General features: G+C 54.2%; 1 protein-coding gene across 1 annotated transcript; it reads right to left on the bottom strand.

Moving 5' to 3' along the window:
• Window positions 1–3,210: 3,210 nt before the first annotated feature.
• On the bottom strand, window positions 3,211–23,571 carry ZNF71 (zinc finger protein 71). The gene is made up of 4 exons (XM_080829543.1): window positions 23,542–23,571; window positions 18,846–18,912; window positions 11,733–11,859; window positions 3,211–5,749 (listed from the first exon to the last, which is right to left on the bottom strand). Exons 2-4 carry the CDS (start codon window positions 18,876–18,878, stop codon window positions 4,281–4,283), a joined length of 1,629 nt encoding a protein of 542 aa, XP_080685669.1. The 5' UTR covers window positions 18,879–18,912; window positions 23,542–23,571; the 3' UTR covers window positions 3,211–4,280.
• Between the last annotated feature and the right edge of the window lie 230 nt (window positions 23,572–23,801).

Raw genomic sequence — 23,801 nt, 5'->3', positions numbered from 1 at the left:
TTGACTCAGCATAATCCTCTACAGTCCCATCCATGCTGATGCAAATGGAGGGTGTCCATCCTTCCCGATGGCTGAGGAATATTCCATAGTGTATATGGGCCACATCTTCTTTATCCATTCGTCTGTTGAAGGGCATCTTGGCTCCTTCCACAGTGTGGCTGTTGTGGACATCGCTGCTATGAACATTCGGGTGCAGCTGCCCCTTCAAATCACTGCATTTGTATCTTTGGGTTAAATCCCAGCACAGTTGCTGGGTCGTAGGGTAGCTCTTTTTTTAACATTGTATATATCTTAAATATATACCCCAAATTATCTTATTTTACATATATTGTACATATATTACATAAAATATATAATGTATACAACATAATTATAGTAATTACTATATAATACAATGTATATGTTATACATATTAGTTTGAAGTTATATTGGTATTTAAGTATAAATGTATGTATTAAGTATGAGTAGAAAAACACCCCACTTCACCTGGGCACCAGATTTGCAGGGGCTCCCCTACCCCCAGCAATTCTGACACCAGCTGGGTGTTCTACAAGTCAGCTCAACTGTCTGCCTGGAGGTAGCGTCCGATCCCACGGTTGGGGGGCTCCCCCTGTGCAGTTTCAGAGGCCATTCATAACTCCAGACTGTCCCATCCTGAGTGGCTGTGTCTCAGAGGTTCTCATTCCTCGTCCTTGAGTCTAATTTGTTAGAGGGGCTCACAGAATTCAGACACCTCTTACTCCCTAGGTCCCTGGTTTCTTATGAAGGACCTGACAGGACGCAGATGCACAGCTGGGGGAGGAGGTGCACAGGGCGAGGTCTGGGAGGTCCCAAGTGCAGGAGCTTCTGTCCCCGTGGCGCTGCCCTCCACCCCGCCCCCAGGCAAGGCCAGTCATTAACTCCATTTCCAGCCCCTCTCCCCTAGCTAGAGAAGGGGCACGTGGGAGGACTGAAAATCCCAAGCTTCTAATCAGGGCTTGGTGTTTCTGCTGACCAGCCCTCCAGGGGCCCACCTCATCAGAACAAAAGACACTGCTATGACCCAAGAAATTCCAAGAGATTTAGGAGCTCCATGCCAGGACCAAACATGTACAAAACACTCCCCTTGAGGACGCAAACCCTTCAGTCGACAGCACTGTGTTCCGTGGGCTACACACATCTATTCCCCACGACAATGCATCAGCTGAGGACTGCTATTACCCCCACTTTACAAAGGAGGAAATAGGTTCAGAGAGGTTAAGAAACTTGCCCAGAGTCACACAGCAAGGGCAGAGCCTGGATCTGAACCCCGGCAGTGTGGCTTCTGGGGCCCTGTTCCTCCCGGCGCCCGGCGCTCTCACGTGCAGGCTGTGCGTCTCACTCCAGCCTCGAGCCCCCCCGGGGCCTCAGCTTCCCCACCTGCGCCCTGGATGACGTGGTGAGAAGGACAGCATTTGTGTCATGTCCTGGGCATTGCCCAGGGCTCCACACAGGCTAACTGTCCTGACAACGTGCTCCCGCCACCCCCTCGTGAGGGTCGGTGCCGAACCTCCGATCCCCACTTCCAGGCCCTTGGGTGGGGGTCTCACCCATCTGGCTAAAAGTCGCTGGCGTCTTCAGGTCTCTGTCAGGTGTCGCTGACCACCCAACCTGAACCAACCTTGTGCCGCGGCTGGCGCCCCTCCCCCCGCCGCCACCAGGCTCCCCCGCCAGCCGGGCTCCGTCCCAGCGCCTCTCGCCCGCTCACCACCGCCCGGAGGCCCGAGGACGTAAGCTCCAGCGGGGGCTCATCCTGCTCCGTCCGTGCTGCACCCCCAGCCTCGGCTTTGGGAACCGCGCCCAGTGTGCAGGAACTGCTATAGAATGAGGGTCGCCAGGGCCCGTCCGTCCCAAGCCTGTTTCCCCCATCCCAGCCCACCTTCAGGGACCAGGAGGCAAAGAGTGAAATGGGAGGGGCCGCTCCTCCCCTCGCCTCTCCGCTCCCTGCCCTGCACTGGTTCCGGAAGAGCACTGGGCCGGGAGAGCACTGGCCAGGAGAGCACTGGCCAGGCATGGGAAGGCGGAGCAGGGAGAGGGGGTCGGCCTCCTCTCACCAGCAGGGGGAGGACGCCCCAGAGGGCGGACCCGGGACTACCGGTGATGGGACAGAAGGAAGCACAGGGGCGTGGAGACAATGACTGCTGGCACAAGCCGCCAGACACCAGGCCTCCCGGAGAGGAGACAGGCTTCCCTGTACCCCTTCCTGACCACACAGACACACGGTCAGACAGAACTGGCTCAGGCTCACATGGCCGGGCTCCCCATCCTCCCTGGCCACCTTCCACACTTGTCACGGCTCACCACAAAGGCCTCCATACGCACTACTGTGGGTTTCAGTCACCCCAAATGTCAGGACTTCCATCTTTCCCTGCCACCCCCACACAGGTGGCCTGGTGACACTTCATTCAGATGACAGGAAGGGACGTGTGGGGACAGGGCCATGCCAGCCACATCGGGACAAGCAGACGTGAGGCTGCCTCTCTCAGCATCTAGCCAACCTCCTAGCCCGGCCCCAGCTGTCCCTGCCGCTGCCCAGAAGACAACGGCAGGACCGAGGGCCCTCCTGGTCACCATGGCAGTGACAGCATTTCCCAAGGAAGTGCCCCGTGCAGCAAGACCTCACTCTGATGATTACAGCCAGAGCAGCCACGCAATTCTAAACCCCATTCACCCCTACCTGCGGCACGACACCACAGGGCTGCCTCCTCTGTGTCCTCCCTCTGCCCCAGAATCTGATCTGGATGCAATGACCCCATGGCCATGGCAGGTACACAGGAGCTAGGGCCCTGGGCCACGGCCACTCTTTCAGGGAGGAAGGAGAGACCCAGACCGAGATATAAACCCCTCCACACAGGGTTCTTCACTGGCCATGGCAATCGCTGGTGGCTGAGTCCACAGAATGAAGCTTTGGGCCTTTGTGTCACCGCCCGAGGTCTGTCTTCACCAGGACGTGACTGAGAAAATGTGCTGGAAACCACCACAAAACCGTGAGGGAAGCCAGCCTGCAATGAGGCTGGCACAGGACGGGAAAGCCAGAGAACCAGAGCAACACTCCTGACGCCTGGAACAAGCCTACCCTGATACCCACCTGGCTGCCAAACCACCATCCGAGAAACCGTCCACCTTGCTTATGCACTCTTGCGCAGCTGCTTTTCCTGCTCGCAACACGAAGTGCTTACACATATAAAAGATCTCTCAAAATGACTGTTTATTCTTTGTGGACATTGACGTAGGAAACACCAGGACATGTGCAAATGTTAAAACAGAAAGGGCAGCATCAAAGGCCCCAAGAAAGGAGACTCTGGGCCGGGGGGGAGGAGTAGATCTCTGTGTAAACAAAGCATCACATCAGCCTTAGGAAACTCCCTTGGAGCTGCCTTCAAATTTAACTGCAAAAATCACTATAAAAACAGACAGTGTGTCCCCAGATACGCAAACTTTCTAAGCTAACTCTTTAAACCTGAATATCCGGCCTGCTGGTGTTGGCCTGCCCTCCATGTCTCCCACAGGCACTGAGGCGGATTTTGACGGGACCACTGGTGCCTGTATCTTTTGCACCTGATGACTGTTTAAAATTACACCAGTCTCTCTTAATTAAAAGTTTTATTTAAAAAAAAATTTAACAGACTGAGAAACTTCGGCATCCAAAGTGCTTACTGTTATTCGCAGACTCTGAAAACCAGCTTCTCCGCCCACTGAGAGCGGCATCTCTAGCGCGGTGGCTCAGGGACGGATGGAGGGAGGGGCCCTCTGGCTTCCGCCCCAGGAGGGACTTCATGGAGGATGACGACCTGACATCTGGACCAGATCTAGGGTCCAGAAATGTCCCCATGTTCACTTATCGAGTCCACCTCCACCCGCCCCTCCTACTTTCCTACTGAGTGTCGCCTAGAGACACCAAATGCCTCGTCCCGGCTATTACATGTCATTCCCGCAGCCTGGAACCCTGATGCCGGGTTCCTGGAGCTCCTGGGAGTTTCCAGCTACAGCAGCGGACCACGGTCCCCAGTGCGTCAGACACGGAGGGACTCCCTTTCTGCTGTGGGCATGCAGGTGCCCAGTGGGGAGGGAGCCGTCCGTGAGGCCCCAGTCGTACGGCCCAGATGGGGAGGGACTCCTCTCAGCCGGGGTGCCAGCGGTGGGCGACCCTATCGGACTTGTCGCACTGCCGGCGGGTCTGATGGATCCCACCCGCCCTGGAGGGGACTTGGAGGCCCCTGAAGGGAAGCCCCGGGACAAGGTGCCCCCCCCAAGGCAGCCCCTTAGGTGTGGATCCTCAGATGGCGCGTGAGGTTGGTGTTGCGGCTGAAGGCCTTGCCGCACTCGCCGCACCGGTACGGCTTCTCGCCCGTGTGGATGCGCTGGTGCACCGTGAGCGAGGAGTTCTTGATGAAGGCCTTGCCGCACTGGCCACACCGGTACGGCTTCTCGCCGGTGTGGATGCGCTGGTGCTCGATGAGGTAGGCGCTCTGGCTGAAGGCCTTGCCGCACTCGCTGCACGCGAACGGCTTCTCGCCCGTGTGGCCCATCTGGTGCACGAGCAGCGACGAGCGGCCCGTGAAGTGCTTGCTGCAGACGGCGCAGGCGTAGGGCTTCTCGCCGGTGTGCACGCGCCGGTGCTGCGTGAGCGCCGAGTTCTTGCTGAAGGCCTTGCCGCACGCGCTGCACTCGAAGGGCTTCACGCCGATGTGGAAGCGCTGGTGCTGGATCAGGTAGGAGCTCTGGCTGAAGGCCTTGCCGCACTCGCCGCACGCGTACGGCCGCTCGCCCGTGTGGCGGCGCCGGTGCAGCGTGAGGGACGAGCTCTTGTTGAAGGCCTTGCCGCACTCCTTGCACGCGTAGGGCCGCTCGCCCGTGTGCGTGCGCCGGTGCTCGGTCAGGTGCATGTTCTGGCTGAAGGCGCGGCCGCACGCGTCGCACACGTAGGGCTTCTCGCCGGTGTGCGTGCGCTGGTGCACGAGGAGGTGCATGTTCTGGCTGAAGGCCTTGCCGCAGTCGCCGCACGCGTACGGCTTCTCCCCGGTGTGCACGCGTTCGTGCTGCGCCAGCGAGGACGTCTTGCGGAAGGCCTTCCCGCACGCGGCGCACACGTAGGGCTTCTCGCCCGTGTGCGTGCGCTGGTGCACGACGAGGTTCATGCGCTGGCTGAAGGCCTTGCCGCAGTCGCCGCACGCGAACGGCTTCTCCCCGGTGTGCACGCGCTGGTGGATGGTGAGGGACGAGCGCTCGATGAAGTGCTTCCCACACGCGTCACACTCGAAGGGCTTCTCGCCCGTGTGGATGCGCTGGTGCTTCATCAGCGACGAGCTCCGGCTGAAGGCCTTGCCGCATGCGCTGCAGCCGTAGGACCTCCTGTCCACGTCCGGTCGGGGCGGCGGGCTGACGGCCAGGTCCCTGGAGAAGGCCTTCCCGAGCGCGGCCAGTGCCCGGGGCCCCTCTTCCCTCGGGCGCTCCGACCGTGGCGGGACCGGCCCGGAGCTCTGCGGGGCGAAGACCTGAAACTCCCGGCCCGCGGGAGGCAGCCCCGGGGTAAGCTCCGGCCGCTGCGGACGGGTCCCTGTGCCTCCCGGCTGCCTCTCCACCCGCTCGCCCTGCGTCCACGCTCCGTCAGAGGCCAGACCGCGAGCACCATGTCTCGGGGGTCCCTCCGCGACCGCCCCAGCGGCCGGTCTGTCTTCCGCACTGTCCTCCTGTGGCCCCGACTCCTTCATTTCAGGTCTAGTCTCCAAGTCTGGGGGAGGGGAAAGAGAAGAGGAAACGCCCGGGGTTAACAACGCTGGGAGGAGGGGACCAGCCAAAGCCGGACAGACGAGTACGGGATGTCAGAGCCACAGGACACCCTGCTGGCCGGAGGGGAGGCAATGAGCTGGTGACAGAGGTGGTTTAAAGAGGCAGAAGCAACATGACGGGAGCAGAGGGAACAAGAAGGGCCCCTTCAGGAGAGCAGCGAAGGGGACAGTCGGCAGCCAGGTGTCCCGAGACAGGAGAAGCAGCAAGAGGCCAGCGGCTTGGATGGAGCAGACCACGGGCTCCCGCGGACCCGAGCCCTGAGGCACTGCCCTGGGCTCCCTGCGTCCGGGCTGTCCCCACCACTCAGGCTCCCCCAAGCGCTCCCACTAGAAACGGTAAGACGCCAGCGGGCAACTGCGTGGCACGTGCTGGCTGTCCTCCACGTGCCCCACGGCAGCCAAGCTCCAGCCTTCCCTGTACCCTCCGTGCCCCTCACCCCTCCGCCGCCGCCCACTCCCGGAGCAACGGGTGTCCCTTGGCGCTGTTTCCAGACCCTCCTGCCGCTGCGCATCCGTCCCTGCCTGCTAGTCCCGGCCCTGCTGCGGCTCCAATCCCCTCCCGCGTGGAGCCTGTTCATTCCCAAATCTCTGTTTCCAGTCTAGAGGACTCTCCCCAGCTCCAGATTCTGTATCGCGGATCTGACGGCTTCCTTCACAACATTTAAAAACCGCAAAATCTTACACAAAAATCTCATTAAAAATGTGAAGATAAGGCCCCAGGGAGCCCTCCTTCCTACGAGGCAACCAGGGCAGGGGTGAAACAGAGGCGTCCCTGCTGCCCCATGGAAACCCCGACCCAGCCCGCAAGCCCTGGCGTCCCAGACCCCTCCCTTAAGTCGGGCCGGGCCAGGCTGGGGGAGTGTGGACTGCAGGATCTTCCGTATGCTGACGCCTCCCGGAGCTGCACCTCACCCAGACCTCCTCTGGGCTCTGCTGACAAGTACACGAAAGCCTACTTGGTGTCCCTCTTGGATGCTGCAAGCCTAGCACGTCTCCTTCAGAACCTGTGGTGCGGGAACCCCAGCCCCTCCAAAATCAACAAGAAAAAGAGAGCCTCACCCAAAAGCCTTAGCACAGTCAATCAGCCACAGAAGGCTCCATACCCATAACCCCAGTCCTGTGAGGTCGCTGGAGTCATCACGCTCACGGACGCAGAAAGCAGACCGTGGTGCCAGGGGCTGGGGCACGGGGTACGGAGAGGACGTTAATGGGGACAGAATTTGGGTTTTGCAAGATGAAAGAGCTCGGTGAACAGACGGGGGCAGCGGTGGAGCAGTGCGAGTGTACTCACCACCACGGAGCTGCACACCCCAAATGGTTAAAATGCTGAAGTTTAGGTCTGTCTTACCACTTAAAAAAATTAAACTAAAGAGAAAAAAAAAAAGAAAAGGACGGAGCAGTCAGCCTTGATTCACCCCTTTCCTCCCGCCGTCCAGACGGGGAGCAGGAGCCACTGGACGGGCACAACAGCTCGGGCTAGACCGAATCTCGCCTCTCACCCCTGCCACGGACCGAGTTAGCCACCCGGATTTTCTGGCCGAAATGCAGCAAGATCCACCACCCTCCCCCGCCCTCACCCCCCTACAACCATTTCCCACTCAGCAGCTAGAGGTTGTTCTTAAGAGTCAGATGAAACCCTCCAGTGTCTTCTTGGCGTGCTGAGTGTCCAGAATCAAAGGCAGCACCTTCCCCTGACCTACAGGGTCCTCAGGACAGAGCCAGCCCCCCCTCTCCTGTCTCCCGCCATCCATCCCAGCTCACTTGCTGTCAGTCACGCTTGCCCTGTGGTTCCCTCTTTATCCCCAGCAAATGCAAAGCTCGTCCTGCCTCCGGGCCTTTGCACCTGCCACCACCCCACCCCACCTTCCCAACGGCACACATCCTTCAGCCCCCAGCTAACAACCGCCACAGGGAGGCCTTCCCTGTCATCCTACGGTGGAAAGGAACACCCCTCCTGCTTGCTCTTGCCTGGATCTGTCTACTGCCAGCCTCCCTGTGGACAGTGAGCTCCAGGAGGGCACAGACCTTGTCGGGGCCCAGCTCCTGCAGCACTGCCTGGCACACAGAAGTCGTCAGATGAACATTCACTGGGCACCTGCATCGTGCCTGGCGCGGCACGAAGCCATCTGCATGGATCATCCCACACGGCCCTGACAACCACATGCGAGTTAGGCACTCCTGAGTGTACCCATTTTACAGAGGAGGGAACTGAGAGTCTAGGAAGCAAGTCACAAACTCAAGGGCACAGCACATTCGAGGCAGAGCTGGGATTTAAGCGGTCTGATCCCAGAGCCATGTGCCCTGAGGAGTCACTGGTTTTGCTGTGAGGTGCTTTCCTATCCCAGAGGAAAAAATGTGCAAAATACTTTAGGTAGGGGAATGATCGCAGCTTCGTCCCACTGGGGTGTGCCTGATGCTCAGCCGTTAGGGCAGGTGGCAGCACGGGACATGAAGGCTGTGGGGTGGGGACAGGAAGGGGATGGTGAATCCGGACGGGGCGGTGCGGTCTGAGACGTGCTGGGCTATCAACAGGCCATGGCTGTAGAGGCCAAAGCAGGCAGAGTCTCAGCTGGGAAACTGTTGGAAGTCCTTCGGAGCAAACACCTTTGAGAAGCAGGATGCCACACACCCCGCAATCCAAGAGGGCAGGGGAAAGGAGGCAGCCTCCCTTTCGTGGATTAAAACCCATCAGGAGAGATCATTTGCAGAAAAGCAAACACTCGGCTCTCAGCTCTGAAAAGCTGTGAAGAAACAGCTTGACATCAGCCCAGTTAAACCAACCGGCCCCACGAAGCTTCACCAACAGGCCCGGCAAACAGCAGCGGCCGGCCAGCGTGCGGCCCGTGGCGGGTGTGGACGTGGGCTTCTTTGCTGCAGCCGACGGAAATGCTAACAGGACAGCATCTGCAGAGGTCACTTGGGCAAAAAGCCACTAATGTGCAAGACGCTCTTCACTCCTTTGGAGCTAAGTAGGGATGTTTTTGTGGAACTAGATTTCTTGTCTCTCATACTTTCTTTTCCCATATTTGATAATTCTATGACTGTTTCTGATCACGAAGTAATTCACCCTTGTTATTAAACATCAAACACCAAAAAATAACAAAACGGAAGTCTCCTGCAATCCCACCTGTGTTAACCATTTGGGTCATATTTTTAGAACTTTCTCTATCCCCTAAAAAAAGAATTTTCTCCCCAGCGCACACCTTTTTAAAAAAGTACATATGACAAACCTGTACACACACACACACACACACACACACACACACACGAATGCCCATTTTTCCTCCTCAAATGGGGCTTTTGGCCCAGATTGAGTAACAGGGTAAGACTTCCCTTCAGCCTACAGCCTAAAGCAATGGGGAAGGGGGAAGACAAAATATATAAAACGAAGGTTGTAAGACACCGGACATCAGCCAAGAAAGGGCAACATGACCTGAGAGGTAGGATCAGAGAGGCAGGCCCTACGACCACCCAGCTTGTCAGGAGAAAGGCTGCAGCCTGCGGTGTGGGGCCTAGCAGGAGGAAGGTGGACACTGAGGCAAAGCCCGACAGACCGTGTGAGCAGAGAGAGTGTTCTGGAGATCTGCGAGCATCAGATTCCTGATCAGAACACGCGGACATGGAAACTACCCAAGCTTGAGAAAGAACACCCAAAAGGATTTGAAAATGTACCCAGAGCTGATGAAGGCTGGGAACAGTGACTTCTCACAGCAGTCAGCCACGAAACCTGTACCATATAATTCACGGGCACTGGCCAAGACACTCAGAGGGTCGTGAGGACTGCAAGCTGTCTAGACTGAGCACAGGTCTAAAGGCAGAAACTGACAGAAGATCAAATGACACGGTGTTGGTGTCGCGACAGACATCGATGGAGGAGACAGAACAGAGCCCAGAATTAGACACCCCCCCCAACACACAGGGACGACTGATTTTTGACAGACGTGTAAAAGCAATTCAGTGGAGAAAATTCAGTGGAATTTCCAGTGGAAAAGTACAGCCTTTTCAAGAAACAGTGGTGGGACAACTAGATATTCATTTGAGGAAAAAAAAATGAGCTTCAATTAGCACTTTGCATCATTACAAAATTAAAGGATCACAGAATAAAACATAAAACATAAAACTGCACAACTTAAAAAAGAAAACCTTTGTAGCCTTGAGATAAGCAAAGATTTCTTAGAGAAAACATCAAAAGCATGATCCCGGAGAAAAATGACTGATAAACCGGGCTACATGAAATTAAAAGCTTCTGCTCTGCAGCAATGAGCGCTGGGGCGCTTGGATACCCACATGCGAGGCTGGCATCAGACCCTTTGCTGCGTGATTCACAAAAATTAACTCAAAATGGACCGAAGACCTAAATGAGGAGCCAAAATCACAGAAATCTTAGGAGGAAAGACCAGAGTGAATTTTAGTGCCCTTGGATCAGGCAATGGTCTCTCAGACGACACCAAAAGCACACCACCACTACCACCACACCCCCGAGAATGGCTAAAATGACGAAGATCGCGCACACGAACCTTCGACAAGCACACGGAGCATCTGGAAGCCCGGGGCTCTGCGGGCGGAAATGGAAAACGGCACCGCCGCTGTGGAAAAACGTCTGGCAGTTTCCTGAAGGGGTAACACGCACCCACCACGTGATTGAACCATTCTACTCCCCAGTGTTTGCTCAAGAGAAAGGAAAGCACAGGTCCTCTGTGAACGCTGTACACATGGCTCTATCTGTGGCGGCCGAGAACTGGAGACAACCCGCATGTCCACCAACAACTGAACGGATGAACGAATCATGGTCTATCCATGAAGCAATGAAGAGAAGTGAACTACTGATACAGAAAACATGGGTGAACCTCCAAATAATTAAGCCAAGCGAAAGAAAGCACACCAAAAAGGGGAGAGAGAGAACACGCTGCATGAGTGCGTATATACAAAATTTCAGGATATGCAAATTAAATATGGATTTGCACAGTGCCGTCGGGCACTCACACATGAAGTGGCCGCCCGGGGACCAGAGGGTGGGTGTGGGAGGCACACGGCGATATTACAAAGGGATAACGGATGTGTTCATTATCTGGATCACGGTGATGGACTCCCCCCGAGCGTATACAGATGTCAAAATGCATCAGAATGTTCGCTTTAAATACGTGCAGTTAATCGTAGGTCAATTATACTTCCACGGAAGCTGTGAGAGAAATGGGAACATATTCTCTCGTTCCGGAAGTCAGTGGTTTAAGGGACATCTTCCCGTGTCAGCATCCACAGACAGTTTGTCTTTGATGAGCTAAATGGTCTCTGTCACACTGATACGATTTGATGGTTTTAGTCAGTCCTGTATGGGTGGGCATTGAGGTCATTTCTCCTTTCCTTCCTATGTAAAAGTCTGCGTACTCACAGGAAGATATCTAAAGGACAGATCCCTAAAAATGCAACCGTTCAAATTTTGGTTGATAACGTCAAAGGATCCTCCAAAATTGCCATCCCAACTTCATACTCCGAAAACAGGAAAGTCCTTTTCCCTGCACCCTTGCGATGCCAACTATTATCATTCCTCATGGGCAAAAACGGTATTTCTTTGACTTGATTTGTATTTCTTTTGACTACTGGTAAGGTTTAAAAATCTTTTATAAAGTATACGTTTGTGTATTTCGACATTTATGACCTGCCAGCTCATATGTCTGGTCTACCTTTCTATCATTCTGGTTCTCATTTCATTTCATTCTTGTTTATTCCTAGGAGCTCTTGATATAATTATAATCCTTTGACTATTATACATGTGGTAAATATTATTCCCCCACTTCGTTACCTGTCAACTTTATTTTTATCTTTAAACTTTCTACAGAGTCAAATCTGTCCGTTCTTTTTCTTATTTCTTTGTAGTTCTCAAGTGACAGGCTGATGGTGAGTAATTCAGCGAAGCTGCCCCCTTACCCAGAGAGACCAGGTTCCTGTAGTTCTCCAGCATCACATCTCGGTACAGGTCCTTCTGGGCAGGCTCCAGCTGCTGCCACTCCTCCTGGGTGAAGTCCACTGTCACATCCCTGAACGTCACTGATTCCTGTAAGAGGAAACCCACAACCACTCACCGCAGGGCCCTGCTCACAGAGGTCTAGAGAAATGGCCAGAAAAGCCAAGAGGATTTAGGGGAGGCACGGGATGTATCTGGAGTGACTTCAACACAGTGTGGAGTCCTGAAGGGACCGACCACTCAGTGTTCTTGGTGCCTACCTATATCGGGATGGTCCTCTGACATAGAAAGAAAACAAACGTAAGACTGATTAGAGCAGAACACCACACACTTTAGAAACAGAGCAGGAATCATAAAGGAAACAGAGCAGGAATCACCACGACCCTGCGAATGGACGTGTGCATTAGTTGCCCAGTAAGGGCAGATGGAATCCAGTAGTTCCACACACCGTCCTGAGCCCTGCAGAGCTGCAGTCACTGAGATGGGGACTGGGAAACGGACAGAGAGAAAGTTCAAGAATGAGCTCCTCATGAACGAGGCACACGAACACACACGTGATCGACCAGCCGTGTGAACACCACCACCGAGAAGTCCTCCAGGCGCCCGAGCAATGGCAGCTCTAGGGCGCGTCCGGGAAGACTTCGGAAAGCTGACACCGAACGCAATCTGAGGGACAATGAGTGGCTGGGTCTGTGCGGGGAGGCCCCAGGGGTCTGAGGCTTAAGAGGCAGATGAGGCCATGGGGAACGGTGGGGAGTTCCTGGGGCGGAAGCCTCGGTGCCTTCCCGGCAGATGCTATAAACCCTGTGGGTAAAATGATTATCCCGCAGCACGGGAGGTAACAATGATGGTGGTGACGTCAACCACCACGTGATGTGACCTACCACTTAGGCACTTGCTGTGGGCCGGGTCCTATCCGAAGTGCCTGCCGTAGGTTGGATTACGTCCACCCCCAAGTCCTGTGTGGAAGTGTGAACCCCCGGCACCCCAGGATGGACGTTATTTGGAAACAGGGACACTGCAGATGTAATGAGTCAAGATGAAATCATACTGGACTAGGTGAGCCCTTAATCCGACAGGACTGCTGTCCTTCTAAAAGAGAGATTTAGACACAGACACGCGGGCAGGGAGAAAGCCACGGGAAGACGGGCGTCACGCTGCCACGGGCCCAGAACTACCAGAAGCTCAAAGGGAGGCCTGGAGCGGCTCCTTCTCTAAGGCCTGCAGAGGAAGCATGGCCCTGCCAACACCCTGACTGCGGGGACTTCATCCTCCAGGACTGTGAGAAGACAGATCTCCGCTGTGAGCCCCCCAGCCTGTGGTGCTTTGTGAGGGCAGCATTAGCAAGCCAGTGCCTCCATCCTGCTCACCACGATATCCCCAGGGCTTCCTACAATGCCTGGCGTCCAGCCGGCGCTCAGCAGACCGCTCCTGAATGAGTGAATGGATCACTGAGAAGGAGCGCATGCGAATTAGGGTAATCCCCGTCTGCTGCTCAGAACAGCACATCCACACAGTAGGTGCTCAACAACCATCAGCTACTGCCACTGCCTCCCACAGGTCCTTGGCTCCCTCCAGGGCGCTGAGCGCCACCCCTACCCCGGGCCCTGAACCACGGCCCTTCCTCCCTGGGGAGGAGACCTCATTTGCTGGCCAGTTCTCTCACTGTCCCCAGCGCCTGCCCAGTGCCCTGGGCTCACGCTGGCCTCCCCATTGCAGGGGCCACCATCCCCCGATGCAGAAGCAGCATGCAGCAGTGATTAAGGGTTTGGACTTGGGAGGCTGGTAGGCTGCAGTGCAATGCTGGCTCTGTCCCTCTTAGGCTGTGTTTCCTTGGGCTACTCTCTCAACCTTTCTGAGCCTCATTTGTTCAATGGGCTTCATAACAACAATTCCCCGCCATGGTTGTCCTGGGTGTTAAGCGAGGTAAGGATGCGTGCTTCCAGCCCCGTGCCTGGTGGGGCTGGAGTAAGCGCTTGACAGACGCCAGCTTTTGCTATCATCAGTTGATTAATTTTGCTATTTCATATGTATCTTATATATACTTTTTATTATTAATAACAATTATTGCTATAGGATATTATTATTTAATTCTCTGACCTAATACATCCTTTGACCAGTCCTGCTAATAATTCCTTCTTTTTAAAAAACCCACTTTATTGAGGCCTGGGTGCCATACAAAAAGCCATGAACATTAATTAATACAATGCTAAGCTTGGAAAGCATACACTCATGTAATCACCACCATGATCAAGGCCATAAACTCATCCATCACTTCAAGTTTCCTCCTGCCTCCTTTTAAAATTTATTTTAACTTTTTTTATATACTAATTCCTTCAGAAAGTCTTCCCTAAACACATGCCATCTCAGCTCACCCAATGAGTTAACTATTTGCTGAGCAGGTCCCACACATCAAGCCTGGGCTGGGGGTGCACAAAAGTGCCCTAGAACCACACGGCCGGTCTCAGAAGTCTCGGAGCCCACGCCTTACCGCAAAGCATGCTGGGAGGGCAGACAGCAGGTGGTTGGGGAGACCTCCCGTGGAAGTGAAGCTTAACCCCAAATGCACCCGAGCCCTCCGAGTCCTCCTAAATAATGCAGGGAAAAGAACAAACGGAGACAACCAGTTTGTTACAAGTTACAAGTTACAAGCAGAGACAGTTACAAGCAGAGACAGCTCGGGGCAGCTGCTCTGGAAGAGGCCGACAGCTGCTTCGACGGTCCAGCAGTCATCATGGGAGCCAGCAATCCCACTCCCGGGAGTGCGCCCCAGAGAAGCAAGGACACGGGTTCACGCGAAAAACTTGCCATGTCCACTGCAGCACTGTTAACAAAGACCAGAAAGGGGCAACGCCCCCGTGGTGAGTGCGCGTGCTCTCCCCGCGCCGCCGAGGAAGCCCTCGCACGGGCGACTGCTCGGGGGGCCTCACCGCCACCGCGCTGAACGCAGACACAGGAAGTAGGTCAGGGGTTAACGGGACAAAGGGCAGCAAGCGCTACCGGACACACATTTCCGGTCTGCGGGTGAGGATGTTCTGCAACTGCCTGGGGTGACCGCCACACAGCCCTGCGATCGGACCGTGAACAATAAACTGCACCTGTTGTGGCGGGCGGGGCGTGTCCCAATAAAGGGGTTTCATAAATGACATGACAAAATGACAGTCACAGACAATGGAATTGACACGTTCGTACAGCAAATTAAAGTTCAGGTAGATACACAAAAGATTCAGAAGTTCGTGGTTATCACCTAAATGATAAATGGAAAAAGGGAAGAAAATACAAGTCATGTGTGACCTGTGAACAGAGAGACCTTTATTTATTTATTTATTTATTTATTTTAAGATTTTTGTTTATTTATCTGACACAGAGAGAGAGATCACAAGTAGGCAGAGAGGCAGGCAGAGAGAGGAAGGGAAGCAGGCTCCCCGCTGAGCAGAGAGCCCGATGTGGGACTCGATCCCAGGACCCTGGGATCATGACCTGAGCTGAAGGCAGAGGCTTAACCCACTGAGCCACCCAGGCGCCCCAGAGAGACCTTTAAAGACAACGGATGACACCACAGAAGGAGAGGCAGATTTGGTTTTAAAAATCTGAAATGTGGAGCCTGGGTGGCTCAGTGGGTTAAGCCTCTGCCTTCGGCTCAGGTCATGATCCCGGACTTCCAGGATCGAGTCCCGCATCGGGCTCCCAGCTTCTTGGGGAGTCTGCTTCTCCCTCTGACCTTCCCCTCTCTCATGCTCTCTCTCACTCATTCTCCCTCAATAAATAAATAAAATCTTTAAAAAAAAAAAAAATCTGAAATGTGGAGCCTGGGTGGCTCAGTGGGTTAAGCCTCTGCCTTTGGCTCAGGTCATGATCCCAGCATCCTGGGATCAAGCCCCACATGGGGGGGGGGGGTCCCTGCTCAGCAGGAGGTCTGCTTCTCCCTCTCCCACTGCCCCTGCTTGTGTTCCCTCTCTCACTGTGTCTCTTGTTAGAGCCAATTTAATGTTAAAACCTGTTTAACTATTAGGGCCTGCTTAGCCAGAGCGACTCCATATTGCCTAGGTAGCCATATTGTTGTTTACATCCACGGACTTCATTCCGGGAATAAACACCCCAGTAGTTCCTGGTATCGGTTCAGGTATCGATTCCAGAAGTAAACGCCTTAACAATAGAAGCCACGTACCTTGGGTCTGCGGTTATGCCCTATAAAACCAGCCTGTGAGATCAGGACGGGGTCGCTCTCTTCAGAGGTGGCCCTGGCGGGTCAGTCTGACTTCTAATGCTTGGCATAGAATAAAGCTTTGCATAACTTTCACTTTGTCTCAGTCTCGCTCCTTTGATAACGGACCCCAACATCTCTCTCTGTCAAATAAATAAGTAAAATCTTTAAAAACGTAAATTAAATAAATAAATAAAATCTGAAATGCTTTTGTATATTAAAAATATAGAATAAAAGAAGAAACAAAGAGTGAGCCTGGGAAGAATAGTTGCCACACCTACTTACACACACACACACACACACACGCACATGTGCGCGCACAAGCGCGAGTTTAAAATTTCCAAAATACTGAGAATCCTGTAGACAGATAATCTACCCACCGCAGAAATGGCTAACAAACATTTGCTGAAAATAAACCCTCACCAATAGCACAGACAACGCTACTCAGAAAGAGATAGCATGACACCGTTTGTCACCCATCATGCTCAAGGTCAACACCGTGTGTCATTTATATGCCAAGTGCAGAAGAAATTCTGACAACAGTCCACGCAAACCTCCCTCCAGCCTGGCGGGAACACACACACCGCCACCACCTGTCGGGAAAGTGCTAAGAGCCTCATGGAAGGCTTCAGAAACATCCAACCCAGGATTCCTCCTCAGGGAAGCACACCTAAGAAATCATGTGAAACGCACGGAAAGGCTTATGCACCAGCCATGTCCCTCCTGATACTGTTCATAACCACGAGTAACAGGAAACAAATAAATGTCCCATGAAAGAACCACGAAGGAAACCAGCTACAGCCCTGAGGTGAAATTTTTATGTGGCCATTAAAATGGATGTTACGGGGGCGCCTGGGGGGCTCAGCAGGTTAAAGCCGCTGCCTTCAGCTCAGGTCCTGGGATCGAGCCCCGCATTGGGCTCTCTGCTCAGCAGGGAGCCTGCCTCTCCCTCTCTCTCTGCCTGCCTCTCTGCCTACCTGTGATCTCTCTGCGTCAAATAAATAAATAAAATCTTTACAAATAAATAAATAAATAAATAAAATAAAATGGATGTTACGGGGAGCTTTTAACCACATGGAGAAATGCTTAGGATGAAATATTCAACAACAACAACAACAACAAAACAGGATATAAAAACTGCTTAGCCAGGGTGATTCTCGTTTTTGCAAAGCATGTATCCAGGGAAAGAAAGACACACAAACACCGAACAGTAGTTATCTCCTGCAGTAAAATCACAGGTCACTCCGAATCTCTTTGCTGTGTTCTTCTGGATTTTTCTAAGCTCTTTATAATGATTGTGTATTTCCTTACATGCCAGGAATTTTCTTTTATGATAGGCTATTTATAGCATCGAAAAAATTATTTTTTAGGGGTGCGTGGGTGGCTCAATGGATTTAAAGCCTCTGCCTTCAGCTCGGGTTGTGGTCTCAGGGTCCTAGGATTGAGCCCCACATCGGGCTCTCTGCTCACTGGGAAGCCAGTTTCCCTTCCTCTCTCTCTGCCTACTTGTGATCTCTCTCTCTGTCAAAAAATAAAAAATAAAATAAATAAATTATTTTTTTAAAAAGTCAAACTAGTGATGTTTATAAAGTTTATGAAGTTTCAAAATAAGAGAAATCCTTATTAATTAAAGTTGAATGGGGAAAAAAATCTCAGTATTAAAATGGTAGGGGCGCCTGGGTGGCTCAGTTGTTAAGCGTCTGCCTTCGGCTCAGGTCATGATCCCAGGGTCCTGGGATAGAGTCCCACGTCGGGCTCTCTGCTCAGCGGGAAGCCTGCTTCTCCCTCTCCCACTCCCCTTGCTTGTGTTCCCTCTTTCACTGTCTCTCTCCCCCTCTCCGTTAAATAAAAAATCTTAAAAATAAAATAAAATGGTAGAACTGGGGTGCCTGGGTGGCTCAGTGGGTTAAGCCTCTGCCTTCAGCTCAGGTCATGATCTTGGGGTCCTGGGATCGAGCCCTGCATCAGGCTCTCTGCTCAGCAGGGAGCCTGCTTCCCCCTCTCTGCCTGCCTCTGCCTACTTGTGATCTCTCTGTCAAATAAATAAATAAATTTTTTTTAAAATGGCAGAACCAATACTTGGTCAATTTTTTAAAATAATAATCAGAGAAGAAAGAAAATAAATGAATACCCAAATATCCATATGGCTTATCTATGGGGAAAGAGACTATGAGTGAATTATATTGTCTTACTTACAGTTTACCAGGTTTTCCCAGTTTTCTAAGAATATCCACGTTATTTTTTTATTATGAAATATTTCTGGCACAAAAGGAAATTTAGAGAAAAATACAACAAGCATACACGTACCACCCACTAAAGCACAAAGCCTACCGGCGAGAGCCGCAGACGCCCAACTGCCCTACCCCAGGGCGTCCTCCTCTCTCTCCAGAGGTAACCGCTGTCCTAACTGTGCGGGCCTGTTCCAGCCTGTGTTTTGGACTTTCAGCACGTGTGTGGGTGTCCATAAGCGACATTCACGAGTCTGGTCCACTGCGCTGCCCAGGTTCCTCTGCAGGAGCCTTTTTCACACTTGATGTGGTCCGTTTAACCGCCACTTCCCAGGGGCCCATTTGTCTCCTGAAAGCCCCGAGGACAGAGCCAATCCCTCCCAAGCTGCCCTGTCCCTCTTGGCTGGCCAAAGCCAGTGTCAGGGGCAGGCAAGGGGCTGCTGGGCCTGGAAAGGGCAGAGCAGAGGAGGGCAGCACCCCTGCATGCGACCCACCCCCCGCAGGGCAGACACAGACCCCTGCAGACTGTGCTGAGCATGTGAGCCCCAGAGGGGGGTTGGGGGCCACAGGGTCATCCCGGGCAGGAGTCCTGCCCTTTGAGCTTGAGCCTCTGGAATGGAGTGTGAGAGGGTGACAGGACTCACCAGGGCCTCGTCAGTCAGCAGCTGGGTGGCCATCCCTCCAGTGCCCAGAGTGACAGGAATGGGCGGACTGTGGTTAGGAGAGAGAGAGAGAGAGAGAGGAAACAGTGAGAAACCAGGCCTGGCAGACAGGACAGACAGACACATACCCACCAGGAGACAGGCAAGGAGGGACACACACACACACACACACACACGCACACACATGTTAATAACAAACACTAAGCTCTGTGCAAGGCCATGGACAGACATCTCTCCTTTAATCCTCTTAATGCCCCACAAAGTAAGTCCTACTTTTACCCATCCCATTTCACAGATGAGAAAACTGAGGCCCAAAGGATAAGCCACTGGCCCAAGATGACCCAGCTGGGAATGGAGGTGGGCCGTGTATGTCCAGCTCTAGGTGCTTGTTGCCTCTCAAAAGCACCCCCAGACACCCTCACACCCCCACACCCATTCCCACAGCTGCTGGGAGCAAGAGGACCCTCTGCCTTCTCCCAGCCACCCTGCTCAGACCCCCTCCCCAGGTCTGAGTGCTGGTCTGAGGCGCCACTCCCCACCGCTGCAGGCGATTCCCCACATCTTCTGGGGTATCTGTGGGGTTCAGCTAACATACACAGAAGGAACCTGGAGCAGAAACTCAACACACAGCAGCTATTATTACTGTTGTTGGTCGAGTATGTTCCAAAGAGCAGGATGCAGTCAGCTTTGTTCTGAAGTGTCTCCTTTCTAATGGCAAAGCCCTGCTCCCATTTACGGCAGTCACAAAGGATACCCTTTTAAACTAAGTTGATTTAGGGGCACCTAAGTGGCGAAGTCGATAGAGCGTCCAACTCTTGGTTTGGCTCAGGTCGTGATGTCCAGGGTCCTGGGACCAAGGCCCCGTAGGGTTCCACACTCAGCATGGAGTTGGCTTAAGAGATTCTCAACCTCTCCCTCTTCCCCTCCCACTTGTGCTTGTGCATGCGCTCTCTCTCTAAAATAAATAAAATCTTAAAAAAAAAAAAAACCTAAGTTGATATAATAAATAAATTCAAAAACCAGTGAGCCAATTTAAATAAAAGCAAAGTAAAACACCAGACAGGTGGCATAGGTTAGCACAAATTCTTAGTTTAGAACATGCTAGTTCAGTCCTGGCTCCACAGTGACCTGCCAGGACTTGCATGCCTCCCATGATGAGGAGCTCACTACCTGAGTCACCAATACCTCTGACTGGAAACAAATTTTCCTTCTGCTATCAAGCCAAAATATGCCTCCCTAAACCTCCCCCAGGATCACTTGTAAAAATGCAGTCCTCTCCTACACAAAAGCCCTTCAGCTACTGTGCCATTTCTCAAAATGCCAAAAATCACCAGGAATGCTTATTATTACTCAGAATACACATCTCTAGGTCCCTGCCTAGACCTGGTGCATCAAACCCGCTGGGATGGGGACCAAGAATTATTGGTTTCCAAATGAGTTTCTTAAAGTGTAAGAACCACGAAGACAAAGAAGGGTCTTTCTGAGCCCAAAGGGCCCCCCACTTTTACAAGCAGAAAGCTGCGATTTTAACTCACACATAAGGACAGGTTGGCAAGAGTCTTTAGAACACTAGTTCTCGGCCAGAGGGTGATTTGGGCGCCGGGAGACATTTGGCAATGTCTGGAGACATTCTGTAGGTGCCACAATTTGCAGGAGCGTGCTGCTCCGGGCACTGGTGGGTGGAGACCAAGCGATGCTGCTCAGTACCGCCGAGTCCACCGAGTCCACAGCGCGAGACACAAGGTGGCCCCACAGCAAAGACTGCCAATAGTGCGAGGCCAAGGAGCCCCAGTATCCACTGCAAAGGCGTGGGCTCGGGTCTCTTACCACTTCCCACCCACAGACTCCACAGAACCATGTCTGGCCTGCAGCAAGCCCTCAGTAAAAACGTCCTGTAGCTTAAAAACCCTCCCGTGGCCTCCCGCGGCGTTAGAAATGACCCAGGCTTCCCCGCTGCCCACGTGGCCCTCATGGTCTGCGCCTGCTGGCCACCACCCTCCCAGTCTGCTCTGCTCTCCAACACTTGGCCCCAGGCACACTGGCCTTCACATCTGCTGCTCCCTCTTCAGGGATGCTCTTCCCATGGCCAGCGCCTTCTCACGGCCGTCTTAAGCGTCACCTCCTTGGAGAAGTAAGTCCCCCACCCCCGGCCCCTGAGCTCAAGCGGCAACACTCCCACACCTTCCGCCATCTTCCTACAGCACACATGGTTATCAGCCACTGTCTTTTTAAAGAGTTGTTCTCGGGGCGCCTGGGTGGCTCAGTGGGTTAAGCCTCTGCCTTCGGCTCAGTTCATGATCTCAGGGTCCTGGGATCGAGCCCCGCGTCGAGCCGGGCTCTCTGCTCAGCGGGGAGCCTGCTTCCCCCTCTCTCTCTGCCTGCCTCTCTGCCTGCTTGTGATCTCTCTGTCACATAAATAAAATCTTTAAAAAAATAAAATAAAGAGTTGTTCTCAAGTTCCTTGACTGTCCTCCCTCCACCAGAAGGCAACTCGTCAGGAAGCAGAGATGATCACGGCACCCAGGACAACGTGTGGCACACAAGAGGCACCCGAACACAGAGGGAAAGAACAGGTGAGCAAACTCCTAGAGCTGGCGAAGACACAAAGAAAGGGGCCTTCTCCACACAGCGGAAGGAATGGGAGTCTCTCACCTTTCCAGAAAGCCGGCTGGCAACATACGAACCCCGTAACCCAGCAGCCCTGTCTGAGACTCTGCCCACAGCAATAAAAGCTCTGTGTAAAAGGTTACAGCACAAAAAAGCCATGTTTACTGTAGAACTATTCCTAGAGGCAAAAGGCCAACCAACCCATAAAAAGTCCAGAAATAAAATAAAAAGTACCCATCGGTAAGGGAGAGGCCATATTATGAAGGATCAGGTCTTCTCTACAGAGGAGGAGTAGTTCTGCACCTACTCACACCCGTAATGTCACTAATTGAGAAACACAAGTCAGATGAGAGATTTACACCGGACCTTACGCGCTCTGCATAAAGACAAACCGGCGCGTGGAGGGGAGCGGTTGCACTTCTGAGCCTGGGGAGGACCACGGAATGATGGACACCGGGTGGCGCCTTGAGGGGACGAAGCAGGAATGAGAAGGAGGTGGTATTCATTGTTCTCCTTCATAGTCTTTGTTTCGCCGGATGCGGTACTTTCGTATCGCTGTTGTAATGTTTGAAAAAATATTTAACTTTTCAAAAGGTATTCTTTCCGACTGGCAGACTCTGCCTCCTCTCCCTGCACTGTGAGGTCAACGCCACCGGCTCTTTGGCTGGACACGAACAGAACCAGAGCCAACTTACCCGGGAGGTACAGCGAGCCGAGCGCCCCTAGTATCAAAAAAGATGAACACAATCCAACCCTGATTATGTAAGTCCTGACGGCAGTGGAATCGCAAGCTGTAATTATAATAAATTTATTTTGAGAAAGGAGCCCATGAATTCAGAGTGGCCCTGTAAGGTGACGCGCGCACAGGGCTGGTGGCTGTCGGGCAGAGCGCGGTCTGAGAGCTGCGCTGCTGCGAAGCCGGCGGCTCCCTCCTTCCTCCTCTTCCGCTGAGGTTTCTGCTATTTCCTTCCTTCCATTGTTTCTAGCGGAGAATCCCACGGGGAAAATCCTGGAACTTTGTCTCCAACGAGGTGAAAGGAATAAAGAATTTCCCACTTGTCTGGTGGCCAAGCATGGGGGCTCTGGACCCCAGATGCGTGGGTCTTCTTGGTCTCTAAGCTGGGTGACCTGGTCTCTGAGCTCAGTTTCCTCATCTGTAAAATGGGGGTGGTCAGGGCTGCAACCTCAGAGCTCCCGAAGGCCTCTCAAAGAGGCAGTCCCGGAAAGTGCCCAGAGCAAAGTGCCCAGAGCAGCACTCTCGGTGCCCAGTACACATTCCCTGAACAAATACACCCCTGGTCAGCATGGGTGCGGGGCAGGAGTCCCCTCGAGAAGGCCCTGTGAGGGAGGCGGAGGCGGGACAGGAAGGAGCACGCCCCTTGGGCTCCACTTGCCGCCGCCCACACTCCCCGACCCACGGGCTCCCCGCCCCTCCAGAGCCTCCTATGGGCCCCACAAGTCTGCGGGAGCCAGGGTGGGCCCACGTGTGCAGCCACAGCCGGCCCTCCACACGCGCGACGGCGAGGGCACACCGGACGCACTCACAGCCAGCGACAGGCACAGACGGACACGGGGGGACAGGTGGGCCTCGGAGGGACACACCCCACACCCAGGCACAGGAGCCAGAGGCCGGGACGGGCACGGCTGCGCCCCGGGGCGGCGCCCTCACACACACACACTCCGGCCACGCTACTGAGGAGACGCGCGCACGGACGCGGGCAGCCCGGCCCCGGGCTCAGGGGCGCACCCCGAGACGCCGAGACCCGCGGGCGCGCAGGACGCCGCCCCGCCCCACACTGACTCCACGCGGGCAGGACCGCACGGCCCGCGCACACGCGGTCGGGCACACAGAGGCGCCTCCTCTCCGACCCGAGCCGCGTCTCCACAGCCCGCAAACCCTCCTCCGCCCCCCCGCGCCCGCAGGCCGCACGCCCTCACCTGGGCCCGCACGCCCCCTCCGCCGGGCGAGGGCCGGTCCGCGCGGGGGGACCGGGGTGGGAGACCCCGCCCCTCCCCCTCTCCTCCCGCCCCGTCCGCAGCCCAGCCCCGCCCCGTCCGCTGCCGGACTCACCCGCGCGGCTCTGCCAGGACAATGACCCGCGCCCTCTGGGCCCGCCCGGCCGCACTGCGCCTGCGCCGTCGGACGGACTACACTACCCAGAAGCCCGCGCGCCGCCGCCTCCGTTCGGGCCTCCGGCCGGGCAGAGCCGATCGAAGCCGAGACCCGATCGCGCCCTCTCGTTTCCTGGAGGTCCCAGCCGCACCGCTACCAACAGGGCCGGGTGGTGGAGGGAAGGGGAGGGAGAGGGCGGGGCGAGAGCAAGGAGAGAA

Source organism: Martes martes (assembly GCF_963455335.1).
Source record: "Martes martes genome assembly, chromosome: 17".
Classification (NCBI taxonomy): Eukaryota; Metazoa; Chordata; class Mammalia; order Carnivora; family Mustelidae; genus Martes; species Martes martes.
This window is presented reverse-complemented; position numbering and strand designations above follow the sequence as displayed.